Genomic DNA, 16215 nt, shown 5'->3' on the forward strand with positions numbered 1-16215 from the left:
TTTTTAAAGAAAAAAATATATACATAGAAAATGTAAAACATTTTTAGCCAATATTCAAATTTAAATACTACCAGAAATTGTCTAAATAGGTGTGTTGGTTTTCACATGATGCTTAAATAGACAAACAGAAATTCAATTATATAAAATATATTTTATTTAAGTATATATATATATATATATATATATATATATATATATATATAGATATATATATATTGTAGCAGTAGAGGCTGTTATCGACCTCTTGCACCCCCAGGTACCACGCCAGACACCAGGTAAAAGTCCAAGACTTCTTTATTTTATGATAATAATGTGCACTAAGCACCCTCCACTCCACACTGTACATACAATAATCAATAATCCAAATACTATAATCACTCCTCCTCTCCCAGACACTTCGCCACCCTACCTCCCAGCTCAGCTCAGTGTCTGGGCTTTCCCAGCATCCTTTTATACCCCCTGACCCGGAAGTGGTTACTGTCCAATCATCCACAAGTCCTTATTACTTCCGGGTCAGAGTGAAAGCCCTTCTCTTCAACCTGGAAGCACGTCGTTTCTCCTGTTTATGTGACCAGAACGTACTTCCAGGTTATAGGGCACATAACAGTCTGTCAGCCTCCCTACAGCGACTCCCGGTGGCCCCCATGGTATCCAGCAGGGCTGTGCATACAAACTACAAGGCCCTGCTGGAATTTGGGGAACCTCCATGCTGTCGGGAGAGCTCCACCTGGCGGCCTGGGGGTGAGGGCTGGAATATTTAGCCGGCCATATGTATAGATATATATATAGATATATATACATTTTATTATTTATATATAGTTATTTATTATGTATATATAAACAATATTAAAATGAGTGAGACATAAGATAGATTCTAAATAAACAAAGTAACATTCCTTCTGAGCAGTTTCAATAAGGAACACTGTTGACTTCTTGCTGCCATCTAGCAGATATGTAGAGCAATTAATTTAGTGTTATTTCAGCTGACAGTAACATTTAGTTAGGTTGGTCTCAGTTTATATTCTTTTCTAGAATGTTATATGTAGAAAATGAAAAATTTTATTAGCCTGTAGTCAAAATTAGACACTACTGGAAACTGTAGAAACAGGTGTGGTGGTTTTCGTGTGATTCGTGATCAGACTGACAGAAATTCAGTTTTATATACATTGATTTTAGAATTGTACTGAGAAGAAGCACTTTTTGTTGCTACTGCAGTTTTCTTCTTATTGATAGTGTAGCTTGATCTGATTACTTTATGTTAACATATTCAACGCTTTTCTCTTACAGTACCCTCCAAACTTCAGTCTCAGCCTCCTTCACCACAGTCCAGATGCCCATCACCCTCTGTCCCAGCAAGTAAAGTAATTTCCCCATCACAGAAACACAGCAAAAAAGCACTTAAACAGGTACATTTTTATGGCACTGTTTTGTTCTATGAGAAAATATGCCCATTTGTTTGCTCCATCATAGATTACAGGCATGAGACATTAAACAAAGAATCAAAAGTTGAATGCTTATTTACTTACTCTGTCAATAATTGAATTTAATTTTTTTAATTCTCTAAAATAATACAATTCACCTTTTAATTATGAATTCATTCATTGCTCCGTTGTAGTAGTGAACATTATATTAAAAGCAGAATGTTTAAAATATGCTGAGTTGTTTTAATTACTATTATGACTTGGCATATTAACATTAATAAACTTCAAAAAGTATAGGCACACTTTTTAAATATGTATTTTGTGTAATCACACTGGCATGAAGTAACATCATGGATGAGCTCTGTGACCATGAATTGAACAAGTTTTTTCAGAAAACAGGTTTAGTAAATGCTGCCATTTCAGCCACTAGATGTTATTTTGAACAGGGAGATGGTGTGGTTATTGAAGAACATAAGCCTGAATGTGAAACCAAAAAGGTTAATATATATTTTACTGCATTTGCACCTTGTTAGACACTCTGCAAACTCTGTTTCCAAAAATAAAAATTGATTAGAAAATATGCAAGCATTGCCTTTTAAGGTTTTCTAAAGGTTAATCTATTTACAGAGTTTTAATTTGCAAAATAAGTTATTTTTGTTACTGTAGATAAATAGTAATGTTGTTCTTATACTTGGATAAAATATAAAGCGAATTCTTCCTTGGATATAAGTATAAAAACATGTATATGTAAACAAAACATTTTTTGTAAATGAAAAACGTAAGGTGTTATATTTATATAATTAATCAGTTAAGTAATTTGAAAATAGAAAAAAATGTCTTTAGAAATAAAAATAATTATTTTTAACTCAAATAAACATGTAGAATTTGTATAACTAATTATGTAAATATGTGCATATTTTAAATGCCATAGCATTGATTATTTTCAGATAGGCAAAGCTTTGTGATAATAATAGTATGTAAATAGACAAATGATTATTGAGTGCCCTCTTTATTACATATACCCATTTTAGTTAACTCAAATAGCTGTTCTGCCAAACAGTCAATCACTAAGCTGAAACTCAATACATACATATTTGTAGGTTTTTAGGGACATTATTGCTACATGTAGAGAGTTCATTGAGTAACGTATAATACAGACATGGACAAGTAGTGGTGATGGTGGCAATAGTAGTAGTAGTAATATTGTCAGTAGTAATATTGTAATGTATACAAAATATAGGAAAATTCTTACTGGCAAGTCCAACCAACATGCAACATGTTGCTGCTCCCTGGCATCATGATAAACAAGACTGCATTACACTACATAACTCCACGTAAATTAATAGAAAACACAAATCAGCTTATCTGATGTACTCCTTATGCACCTCTTACCTTAAACTGTATTTCCTAATAGTATGAGAGTCTTTCAGTGATGTGACCACGCCACCCTACTGATGTCCACATGTGCGTAAGTTTTAAAACATAGTAGTTTTAAAAATTCACCACACATTTGGGTTTCTTAAAACCCAATAAGGTTTAACCAAACATTACAACAGACAAGATGTGTGTAGTTTGCAGAGAATAATATAATAAAAATAATCAATTGAGCTACAGTTTTCTGTGTAAATGAAAGACATCAGAGGAGAATGCCTAGATTTTTTCAGACAAATAGAAAAGCCACAGAAGCTCTAACAAACTTTTTTACAATAGTGGTGGGCACAAAGGTGCAACTCTCTATGCACAATACATCGGACCTTGAGAAGGATGGACAGCAGCAACAAAATGCCATGCCATTGGCTCCTGTCACTCCTGTCAGCTAAGAAGAGTTAGGTGAAACTATGATTGAATTTTTCAGAGCTATAGTAGGATGATGGAGCCAGAGTTTGGAGGAGAAAAAAACAAGTATTCTTGAATCCATTTTGACTTATATAAATTGTACAGACTGGTGTTGGTAACAAAGGGGGGAGGGGGTTCTTTGCCCACATTAGGTCACTTAATACCAGTGGAGCATCATACATTTACAATATGCATTGTTAATCACCATGTGTATCCTTTTATGGACCATATTTTCCAGTAGGAAAATGTGCCATGTCACAAATCACACATCATCTTAAGTTGGTTACATGAACCTGAGAGTAACTGGTTTACTCCAAAGGTCTATACAGTGGGCCTCGGTCCAATTGCACACCTTTGGAATCAGATGTACTTGGAGGTTTGCTACATGAATATATGGCTAAAAAGTCCACATGATGCTATTCAGTCATGGACTTAAATCCCTAAGGAATGTTTCCAGAGTACAACAATGCAAGCTTAATAGCTACTCTAAACATACATCTTTCTTATAATATAGCTTCACAAAGGGTCTGGGTGCCCATTAAAAAGCCCACTTAAGATTATACAAGCATAAGCACACAATGTTATACTGTATTGTCCTTTTTTTGATGTAGGATAGTGTGTAAAATTAATTAATTGTCCTTTAAGAGAAAACAGTAGGGCTCCCTATGATTAATATAGAAATGACAGGCAAAGAATATCCATTAATTTATTTTTCTGGATCCATCCATCCATTTTCCAACCTAGGGTCACGGGGGTCTGCTGGAGTCAATCCCAGCCAACACAGGGCGCAAGGCAGGGAACCAATCCCGGGCAGGGCGCCAACCCATTTTTCTGGATGTACTTTGTATATTTCAAACTTGAAGTAAGCTGGAGCCAATGTTACAAACATCAGGAACAAGGCATCAATCACATCTAGACAATTAAAAATCAAATAAAAAATCAAGTTATTAATGTATGAAGTAATTGGTGTATAGCGACTAATTCTTTCATCCATTGATTAGACCTCCTTAATCCAAATGTAGGCTTGTTGGCATGGCGGCTATGACTTTTGAAAAACAGCCACAATAGTTCAGGACAGCAGTTATCCTTTTTGAATGGTTTTGGCACTAGATAGACACTATACTGACGTTGAATGGTTCATATTTTTGAGAAATACACATTTTAACAGCATTATATGTACAAGTACTTAGCTTGTTATCCACATTGGTATAAATATGCTTGGTGCAGTTTGACGACCACTTGCTTTCGCCAAAAAGCAGTATTGATAATGTTAATTTAAATAAATTCTCAAGGAGGTGGAACTGTACTTGTTTTAAAGAATCATTCAGCACAGTCTGAAAACAGGCTCTTCTTGGGGACTCCAAAATGAATATTGGCAGGGTGAATGTTGCTGCAACAATTAGACTGCACTCTCTCTTTCTCTTTCTCTCTGTCTCTCTGTCAGCTGAGCTGGTCTTCATGTGCTGGCCATTGTCTTGTCCAGGTATTCCAGTGTGTCTGAGGTTCAGCAATTGTGACATTCTTGATCCTAGGGTGGGGTAATACTTTTCTGAAACTTTACGATAATACTATTTTGGCTCAATTAAACCAGTTCATTTTCACTCAGTACATGTGACAATACAGCAACTTCTACTACTACCACAACTACTACTAGTACTACTACTATCATATTTCTCAGAAAATAAGACCGGGTCTTATATTAATTTTTACTCCAAAAGATGCACTAGGACTTATTTTCAGGGGATTTCTTATATGTATTCTTATATGTACAATAATATACAGTATATTTATCCAAATACAGTCATGTCATCTTCTTCTGGAATTTCGTAATAACTCTCCACATTCAAGTCCTGAATTCCAGCCTGAATATCTTGCTACCCCAGCCGCTTTTAGGATCCTCCAGTATCGATGTGCCTGCTTCGATGTTTGATAAATGGTTCGATGTGGTGAAGCAAAATGCCAACATATAAATGTATTCATGGTGCTTTTATATTCAAGCATCATATATTTCCTAACATAATGACACGATACATTTTAAAAGTCTCACATACAATCTTCTGTGCTATCTTTCTTTTTTTTTTTTTTGGCACCTTCACAATAGCATCAGAATGTACAGCGGCATATTTGAGCCATAGAGAAAAAAATTAAGGACATGGTGAAAAGATCTATTTTGTGATTAATGTGGAAATTTCGGCTTTAAGTTTGTAGTTTACTTTATCATTAAAGCAGACCGTCGTAAACATCATCCCAGTTGTTAATCGCTACGCGCTTCTGGGACTTCCTCCCGACCTGACAGTAGTGGGAAGCAGCAATAGATCACCACACAGAAATCATTACATTTTTGATATTCCAACTCTCTGCACTTTTAGAATTCTTAGATTTATACAGTACTTCATATCACTTCCATGATGAAATGCATTAAAATATGTATGTTACATTTTACAGATGAATCGTTAACTTTGTTTAAATAATGAATGCTGTTAATAGTTACACATATGGGGTGGCACGGTGGCAGAGTGGTTTCGCAGGGAGTCATGCCCCTTGTGTTCCCTGCCTGGAGTTTGCATGTTTTCCTGGTGGGTTTCCACAGACATGAAGGTTTGGGGATTTGGTGACTCTAAAAATACGTTAGTATATGTGTGTGCTTGTGTTCACCTTGCAATGAGCTGATGCCCCGTCCAGGGATTTCTGTCTCGCAACTGATTCTGGCTGGAATGGGTGCAACCCCGGATTGATGGATGTAATCATTAAACTAATCCTTTGCAGAGATATAGTGTCAAGGTGTCCTCAGAATTTAATGGATGTTTTGGGCACACAAGTCGTATTATGTGAAGTATAAACCCAGCCTAGGTGCCTTACTTTTCAGCTGACTATCTTGACTAGGTTTTATATTACAGAGCAGCCTGAAAATCATGCTAGGTCTTATTTTCGGGGAAAATACAGTAGGAGGTTGTCAGAGTTTTTCTCCTGGCAAAGGCCAAGAAATACTTTCTAACATGCTGATGCATCATAATAATGAAAAAAGCAAGAATGTAATAATAATAATGAGAAATAAAATATGCATGGTACAGGAAAAAATATTTCATAAACAGGTTATATGAGTGCAAAGCTTACTTAATATACAAACCAAAGTGATATATTGAATATTGAATGAACTTTATGATTGCATACACTCATCTGTGGAAAGAAAGATTTCACAGAATATTTGCTTTCATTTCTTTTTGCATATTTTACATCTTTGAGATATGGCTGATGGCAGTCAGTACCAAGAAAATGAAAGTTATTTGTTTGAAAGGTACTTTATTCACAATTTCAGTTAATTTTGGCTGTTCTCTCTATTAATGTCTACTAGAGATATAAATTAAATTAACTAATATTATTTATTTTAGGTGGCACAGTGGTAGTACTGCTGCTTTGCAATGAGGGGACTAGGTTTGTGTCCTGGGTCACCCCAGCATGGAGTCCATGTGAGTTTCTTCCATGTACTCGGGTTTCCTCTCACAGTCCAAACACATGTTGGTCAGCTGAATTGGTGATGTGAAATTGATCTTAGTGTTTGTACATCCTGCAATGGACTGGTGCCACATGCAGGGATTGTTCCCTCCTTGCACTCTGTACTTGTTAGCATGGGCTCCATTCCCCCATGAACCTGCTCAGGATTAAGCGGGCTCAGAAAAAGGTATAGTATGCTATTATTTAATTTGTTTAGAATTACAGTTTATGGATTTTTAATAATAACTTGATAACTTGATAATTTGCACATCCGAGTAAACAGAAGTGCTTTAGCAAGACAGTAAACTCAGATAGGTTCTTGATCTATGGACACCTTGCAGGCACATTATAATATGTTTCATTTATATATTGACTTTCTAAAACCCAAAGATGTTACATGTAGCATTAATAAGAGGACAATAAGTCACAAGATCAACAATCAAGAATAATAACAGAAAAAAAATCAAAACGTAGCAGACCATAGCACAAAAAAAAACTACAAAGTATGTAGAAAAGAAAAAAGAACAGCAACAGAGACAATGAGTTAAGACAAGGAAAAACACTCAAAAAAAAAAAAGATGTTTAGATCAGTTCTGAAAGAAAACAGGGAAGAATAGTCTCAAATACGTTGTGGTAATGACTTTCAAAATGTGGGGACAGTGGCACTGAACAAACTGCCTCCCCACATAGATAGTTTGGTTTGAGAGACCACCAGCGGACCTGAGTACTATATGCATAGAGAAATGCATGGGTGAAGGAGCTCAACTACACAAGTGTAGGCAAAACCAAGCTAACATTTCAATGAATGCTAAAAATAACTACACAGCTTTGGCAGTTGCATTTTTAGTAAATAAAAATACTGAATCTTTTCCATTTACCTGTGAAAAGCCTTTTTCTTAACCGATGATGTTTTTCCCCTTTGAGTACTATACAGGAATCTGTAATGGTAGTGTAGACAGAATTCACTGTTTCGACACAAGTGCTGCTGGCTATTCATGTACAATTCATCACAGACAGAATTTTTATCAGTACTCCCAGCTGATTCAGTCTGACCTTTTACATTATTGCTTTTTTGTATTATGTAGAAAATATTTAGAGTGCATTGGGTAACACTGTTGCCTCACAGATTCTGTGATCCAGGTTTAATGTTAGCATGGCTTTTATCTGTGTGGACTTTCAGTGTTCTTTCTTTGACGTTGTGGATTTTTTCTAGGAATTCTGATTTATTTCTTACCAAAGAACTGCAAATAATGTTACATTTCGCCGGTATAAGTGGGTGTGTGCGTTATTGAGCTCTGTGATGACCTGGTGTCCTATCTAGGCCTGGTTCTCCCATGTCTCTAATACTGCTGGAAGGGGATAGAATATGGCTTCTCATACCCCCCCAAAATAGAATTAGCAAGTTTGAAGAGTGAATGGCTGGATAACTTAATCTTTACTGAAAATTGGTAAAATTTTCTCTGTGCAGATTTGTTTTATGTGTTTTGTACTGTGTTTTTCTGGCTTTTCTATTCAGTTCTGCTTCTTTTTATATTGTGCTGTTCTCATTAACCATTTCCAAGTACTATATGTATTTATAAGTATATATTGATGAAGAGTGACTCTTTAACTTGCTGATGTCTCATGGGAGTAAAATCTAAGAGCATGTTGAAAGGAAAGACATCATCTGATGTCTACTGATTTCTTTGAAATTCAATGAAAAACAGAGAGGCAGTTCTGGTGTGTTTGTCTGCAAATGTGCATGTAAAGTTGGAGCAGAAATGCTCGTAAAGACCAGATTATCAATTTACAGAATTATGGATTATATATAGTTGGTTTTGGTGCATAAACATCTTCATACTCTTTAAAACATACTTTAGAATGTCACATTGTGCAAATAACATGCATACATTGGTCTACTAAGCAGTGAAAAAAAGAAATCTAGTCATCCGGGTTATTCTTCACTCTATTCTCAATAAGCAGACAAATACAGGAGAGGTAGACAGTTGCAAAGGCCAAATTAGCTGCAGCATTTCAGCATTCTGTGCCATTTGCCTGTCTGTCCATTTTGTCTATTGTTAAATGTCATTATTAGGGTATTTTAAAAGGAAAAAAATCCACAGAAAAAGGTATATTAGACAAAAAACACTTAAGAACTTCAGTCTATGTCAAAAACATGAATATTTCAAAATTTCTTGAGCGTGTAAATCTCATACTACTGTTCTTACATAAATGTAGAATAACAAAACCTCTAGCCACAGGAGTCTCTCAAGACTAGGATTGGAAACCACTGCCTTATAGGGCAAAGAAAATGTCCAAGAATACAAAGCAACTCTCTTTGAGGTCATTCATTTCTATAATGAAAGTGGAATCCTTTAAACTGATAATGCCCTAGGGATGGTTAATCAGTTGTTATTGAATGGTTGGAAGGTTATGAGAATAATATTAACCATATAACATGACTGTCTGTGTCACCAGATCCAAACCCAATTGAGCACTTGTCAGCTTCTGGAGTGAGATTTGAGGTAATATTTCCACCACCATCATGAAGATAACAAATGATAGAATTTCCCATGGATAAACCAAAAACAGTTCTGGACTTTTGTATAATCTATAGCACGCTGAATCAGTTATGGAGACTCAACACCTTATTAAAAGAGTTAATTTAAGTGTATACGTTATGTTAGAAATTACTTATGCTGAGTTTTACTTTTACTTTGCAAATATAATATACTTGTAAACAAATATTAAGTAAATCACAAAATAATGTACTAAACCACAAAAAAAAATGCTGCGCACATAAAGTCCATACACTGTGCATAATAATTGACCTACAATGTATACATGTTTAGTGAGTATTTACCTCAAAAGTATCTCAAGGCTAAACTCTTTTCTGTCTTTGACCTGAGTGACATAGCTTCAAACCCCTCTTCAGATCACTTCTTGCCAATACCCAAATTCAGTTCTGGAATCAAAGAGTGGAATTTATTTGGCTATAAGACACCTGGTTAAAGCTTCTTAAGTCTTCAGCAGGCCCCAAAGGACCAAATCTCCAAGGTGCCCCAATCCAAGCTAGAGTACATGTTTTAAAGTAGCCACACAGTTTTACTCATCTCAGTGTTGGCTGGATAGTAGAGTGTTGATGTCCTGTCAGTATTTCTTGGCCTTTCTCTTATGAATCTGCTGGGTCACCTACCCTTTAGCATATTTAGAGAACAATGCACATTTCCAGCATGCCACTCATTTTCGGTAGTTAGAGGGTTAGGCACTCAAGCCCCCACCATAAGCAAGGTTGATAACTCTTCAGCATTGTGGTGAAGTATTAACAGCTTTTTACTATGGATTCTCCCTCCTTCCCTCTCTCTCTCTTACTCATTTGTTTGCTCATTTCACCTTCTCAACAGCAAACATTGTCTTTTCAGAAAAGTCTTAGCAGTGCTCCTACACTGGCATACAGAATTGCTCTCGTTTTGTCAATATCTATCTCCCTTTCTTGTGCAAGTTTCCAGTACTTTACCCTCCTAGTGTTTGGCCAGCCAAGCACCTAACCAGTGTACCTCTCTCTATTGTAATAAAAAAATCCAGGGACGAGACAAAACTTTTTAGCCTGAGACGAGACGTGACTTTGTGCCAAGAGATTTAACCATGCCCGGGGCCAGAAATAAAAGGCAAAGAGTAGATGACAAAGTAGAACGTCGTAAAGAATTCAAAAACGTTGGCGTGATACACATGCAGAGCAGGTTAGAGATAATGAAAGTACTAAAATTCAAAAGTCTCAAAAAAGTGATAGTTAAGATTAGCCCAAACAAACAGAAATTAGTACTCGGTGAAATAACGGAACAGTGAAAAGAGATTGAATATATTGTTCGGATTTAAACTTTAAGTCGGAGACTTGTAGATCGTCTAATTTGTGTTGCCATCAGGGAAAAGTAGTGTTTCTTCCCAATGAAGAGGCATATCCGCTAGAATTGAAAGATTTGTTGTTTAGTGAAAGTGAAATCCACATTGGCTGGTGTGTAGTGCAGGCCTGGGGGAGAGCTGTTGGCGAGCAAAGTGAGCAGGGGACAAAGCCCCTAGTAAATATAAATATAAATATACACACAAACACATACACATATGTAGATGTATTTTCCTTATTGCACCTAACATATAAATATCCTAGGGTAAAGCCAGCTGGCAAGGAGGAAAAAAATGCATAGTCTAGGGCCCATGATCATTAGAAAGGGACAAGTAAAAGAATACCTTATTTAAGCCGAGTGACCAACCAACTCACTCTAGCCATTCCACAGTACAGGCTAATGTCCATGATCTGGCTGAACACATTTAAGAGTCTGACTCTGGCATAGTCAGTGGTGATACTGATGTCTCCCACCCATTCTTGGCTATCTTTATTAATTAATGTACGTGGGGAGCAAGGGCTAGCCCATCTCATCCAATACCACAGAAGAGCTACTGTAGCACAAATTGCTGAAAATTGTAATGCATTACAGAAAGGTGTCAGAACACACAAGTAATTGCAGTTTGCTGTATATAGGGCTGGCATGGTTGCAGACCTGTCAGAGGGTACATACTAACCAATGTCCACCACCAAAACCTCTTACAATAGGCATGGGATCACAGGAACTGGACTGTGGAGCAATGGGAGAAAGTGGCTTGCTCTGATGAATCATTTTGTCTTTTAGATCATTCTGACAGCTGGGTGTGTGTGCATTGCTTACCTGGGGAAGAGATGGCAGCAGGGCAAAAGGCAAGCCAGCAGAGGCATTGTGATGCTCTGCACAATGTTCTACTAGGATACCTTAGGTCCTGGAATTCATGTGCATGTTACTTTGACACGTACCACTTTACCTAAAGAGTGCTGTAGACCGCTAACACCCCTTCATGGCAATGGCCTCTTTCAGCCGGATAATGCACCCTGGTTTCAGGAACAGGACAAACAGTTCAAGGTGTTGACTTGGGCTCCAAATTCTCAAGATCTCAATCCAATTACGCATCTGTGTGATGTGCTGGAAAAACAAGTCCGATCCATAGAGTCTCGGTGCAGGGTACCACATTATACCTTCAGAGGTCCTGTGGAGTTCACACGTCGACGAGTTAGAGCTGTTTTGGTTGTCCTTCAATTTGCTGCCTTACAGTATATCCGTTCATCACCTTACTTTAAACTTGTTAATTACTGCTAACACAAGATACACAAAATCTAAGTACCTAAGAGCACCTAGACTGAACATGTTTCTTAAGATATCATTAAATATCTAAATTTGCTAAAAATATAACTTTATCATTTTTATGAAGCAGCAATATACAAAAGGATTTTATGCAGAGCAAATTAACATAAACATTCTTAATTCCTATTCCTCTATAAATATTAATATGCTAACAATGTAAACAAATGCTGTCCCTTCATAACAAATATAAACTTTTTTTTGTGTTTCTGTGATGACGCTCCTTTCTTCCTATAGCCAACATTAGTAGCAATTTCCTGTGTTAGTCCTTGACCCGAGACTTCATCTGTCACCGTTCAACACATCTGCTGTCTCACCAGAAATCAAACGTGCTGTGTAACTAAATGCTAAAGATAAAAGAGAGTCTATATTCCCTAGTGGGAAAGTTTTCAATATATAAACCAGTGAGCAAAACTGAGCATAAAGCAATTACACCATGTTTAATGAATGTTAATTAAATCTTAATGAAACCAACACTACTCACTGGCCCTTGTGAGCTGGCGAGGCAACACTTGAAGTGCACAAAGGAGATAATGAAAGCCAACAGCAAATAAATCCAAGTGTACTCGCATTTTGCAGGCAAAAAAGACTCTTCATAGGATCAATAGTGAACTGCATTGGAAGAAGAAATTGGTTTGGAAATAGATAAAAAAGAGTGATGAGTTTAGAGCAGTGTAGTAATGAAGGTATAAAATAGATGATGGAAGTAAAGTGAAGGAGTCTGGTTATAGCCCAGGTTTGCACAGTATGTCATTGCCAGGTCTGAAAGATAATGAAATAATAAAGATTTACCAGGAAATCACTTAAAATCTTCAGCTTCAGATAGGCAAATAACTGTTTTGTGGTCATGGAGGACTATTAAACAATTGTCAGAAAAAGGAAACATGGTACAATTGTTGATTATAATACTTGAAGAAGCAATGAGAGTGTGAATGGTGGGTTGGCACTATTCACAACTGTCAACGTGTTTGGGAAAGGCCTGTGTCAGGATTTTAGAATGGAGACATTAGCTTATGGTCAAAGATCAGATTCAGGAAGAGCAATGCACATTCCACTGTTTCCATGGAGAAATGAACCAATCCTTTGTTCATGCATGAGTAATTATGGCATCATGTCAACACATCCTGTATCTTGTCAATACCTATGTATTCCCTGCAACTTTGATGTTGTTCCATGAGTATGGGGCACCAGTTCCACTTGTGCTTACCTTTAACATCCTTTATTTACAAAGGGAGAGCTGTGTTTGTTTACTTACTGTTGAGTTGAGTCTGTTTAAAGTAGACATAGGATTCTCTGGTCCTGAATATAATTTCCATAGACAAGATACTTGTATCAAGGTGCAGTCAAAGCTTAGCAATTATTAAAATTTTGGCATCTGCGGGTTGCGTCTCTTATTTACAGATGGTGATGTTGTCTTGGATGATTTTTCTGTCTTCCCTTCTACTTTTCAGTTCTCCCAGTGGTCATTTCCCTTTTGTAATGCTTGGCAAAAAGTAAACAATACACTTATTTTAAGCTTGTGCTGTTGTTCCTGGTGCATAGAAAGGTGAAATAATTGTTCTTTCCTATCACAGTGCTTTATGTTCTGCATGACTGTATGTGCACCTTTTGAGATTTTGTAACAGCTCTTTGTTTGGCTATTGAACACTTATATTTGCATCAGAAATATGATCGAACAAAATGCCTGGACACCTGGTTTCTGTCAGCTATTTAAATTACTGTAAAGAAAGATCACCCCACCTGCTATTTACAGTTCCCTGGCTTGATATGTTCATGGTAAAGTTAATGCCTACTACTTTTTTCTGCTAAAGAAATACTGAAGGCAGCCTACTTGTCTTTCCTTTCATATGATTCCAAATGCTTGAAATGTTCGAGTTTTTGTCTAGTGTTGTTAAATTCTAGACTCTCCTCTGCTTCCAATATTTCACTTAGTATAAACGCCTCTTTGTTTACCACCATCTTTTTATGTTTGGGACATTACCAGGAATATATTACTATAAACGTAACTGTAATTAATAATACTCGAAAGATTGTCTTTGATTGATCTAGCAAGTTGAAGTAGACACAGTATTATTTTGTGTGCTTTCTGTTTTCTGCATTGCATGTTTATTTAAGTAAAAATGCCCCCTTTGGTTTTGGAGTTTTAACTCATATTAACATTTTACATTCTGACAAAATTATACTCTGGTTTTCATTTATTCAAAATATGTTGGCAGAGAACAGTCTCTAGGAGTTGAATGTTCATTAGTGGCTTGAAACGCTGGTTTAGGGGTGTGTGTGATGTGTGTGACTAGGTGTGAGGGGCCCTGTCCTAGTCTGTTTCCTGCCCTGCGGCCAGGGCTGCTAGGAAAGGCAATCTCCCCTCACCCACAGCACAGCACTGGAAAAAGCTGGTTATGAAAATGTATGTATGCATTTACCTTATACCAAAAAAGCAACAACAAAAACAAATTCTAAAAAATAAAAAATACACTTGTTTTGAGAGATTTTTTAGGTGAAAGAGACTAAATGTTTCACACTGTTTTTTCAAACAGGGTCACACCGTGTTCCAAACAGTATAACATTGCTGCATTATTGGGATATAACATCTAATCTTTGAACAATGATAGATGATAAGTTGGAGCACAGCAGAAAATTGATTACAGGGTGGTGCATTATTAGATGGTTTTATACTATAAAATCCAGTTTTTTGAAAGTAAATACCTAAAGCGCAGTTTTTTTATGTATTTTATTTAGTAGATACTGTATTAGTGTTAGCAATAGTTTATAATCATAAAAATACTTTATTACAAGAGCAGAATAATCACTGTTTGTTTTTGGATGTGTAATTTAGGTATAAAAATGCCACAAACTCCTTAGTGCATAACGGGTTAAAGTTGTTAGTTGCAAATATGTGGATAAGCTGGAACTAAATATAAAGGCAGTTGTGATTCTTCTAAAATTTGTCATGGGTTATAGATTCCTATTCATTTTAAATGAAATCATTATCCATCACATCAACACATCCTCTCCCAGATCAACTTAATGCTTTCTACACCTGCTTTGATTGTAATAACAAACTGTTTTCCATGTAATTGCTTCCAGAAACAACAAATCAGTCATCCTTCATCCTTAACCAAATTTGGAATTTCAGAACATTTTTTAAAAATCCGTAATGATCGATTAGCTGGTGTTTTCACAGACATTACCACTAATATCTGAGGTCCTCAGCTGCTTAAAAAAAATTATCCCCATGCCGGAGAAAAAAAAAATGTGGACTGTCTCAGTGACTACACAAGTGGTGCTGACTTCCATTGTGAGTCTATGCTGTCGATAAATAATACATTTAATAGTCTATATTATATAGTTTAATACATAATTTTTTATATTCTTGTTAAACAGACATCTCCAGTTTCTATAACATGACAACCAGTCTACTATATGGAACTGAGAACACCATATTCCCTGCACTTTATACCATCCTTGCCCATCTGGATTATCAGAATGTCTGTGTCAGGGAACTGTATTATTGATTACAGCTAAGCATTTAACTCTATTCTACCATCAAAACTGATTATTAAGCTCCGGGACTCGGACTTATTGCAACCCCTTGCAACTTGATTTTCAGGTTCTTAACTGAGAGATCCTACTAGCATGTACAGTTTTTTTATTTTATGTATTTATGTAAATTTCCTTCACACTAATCCTCAACACAGGAACTGTAGAGGGTAGTGTGATAGTGTGATAGCTCTATCCTGCACTTATTGTTCAGCATGGCCAAACACAGCTCCAGCCCCATCATTAAATTTGCTTGTGACACCAGCATCATACACGTGATCAGCAGCAATGAAAAGACTGCTTATAGAGAAAAAATTTGGCTTCTGATGTAATGGTGCCTTAATATCTGCAAGCCAAAGAATTCATCGCAGACTTCAACAGGTGACAGCCCACACTGCTATCTGCAATAATGTGAAGGCTTTGGTGATGGTCAGCAGCTTTAAACTTCTTAACTTCACCCAATCGCTAACACATCACATCTTGGCAATAGTAAAAAGGCTAACCAGAGAATTTATTTCCCACAAATGTCCAATGAAAGTCTTGATGTCTCAATGTGTGCTCAACAAATTCTACAGGTACATTGTGGAGTCCACACTTATCAGCTGCAAAACCTCCTGGGACAGCACCTATTCACCTTAGGACCACCTCTTTGTAAACTTAAAGATTCTCTAACACAAGGATTAAATACTTAAGTAAAAAGGGTGTTGTTTATGTTAAGAATTATTTCC

At 36.4% G+C, this 16215-nt stretch overlaps 1 protein-coding gene across 3 annotated transcripts in view; it reads left to right on the forward strand.

Moving 5' to 3' along the window:
- Positions 1–16215, forward strand: part of asxl2 (ASXL transcriptional regulator 2) — a 315486-nt gene that overhangs the window by 238522 nt on the left and 60749 nt on the right. For all 3 annotated transcript variants that reach the window (XM_028796937.2, XM_028796939.2, XM_028796940.2), the window contains one exon: positions 1288–1406. In XM_028796937.2, the coding sequence (XP_028652770.1) occupies positions 1288–1406 (119 nt within the window). The remainder of the gene's footprint in view (positions 1–1287; positions 1407–16215) is intronic.

This window comes from Erpetoichthys calabaricus, chromosome 3 (genome assembly GCF_900747795.2).
Source record: "Erpetoichthys calabaricus chromosome 3, fErpCal1.3, whole genome shotgun sequence".
Classification (NCBI taxonomy): domain Eukaryota; kingdom Metazoa; phylum Chordata; class Cladistia; order Polypteriformes; family Polypteridae; genus Erpetoichthys; species Erpetoichthys calabaricus.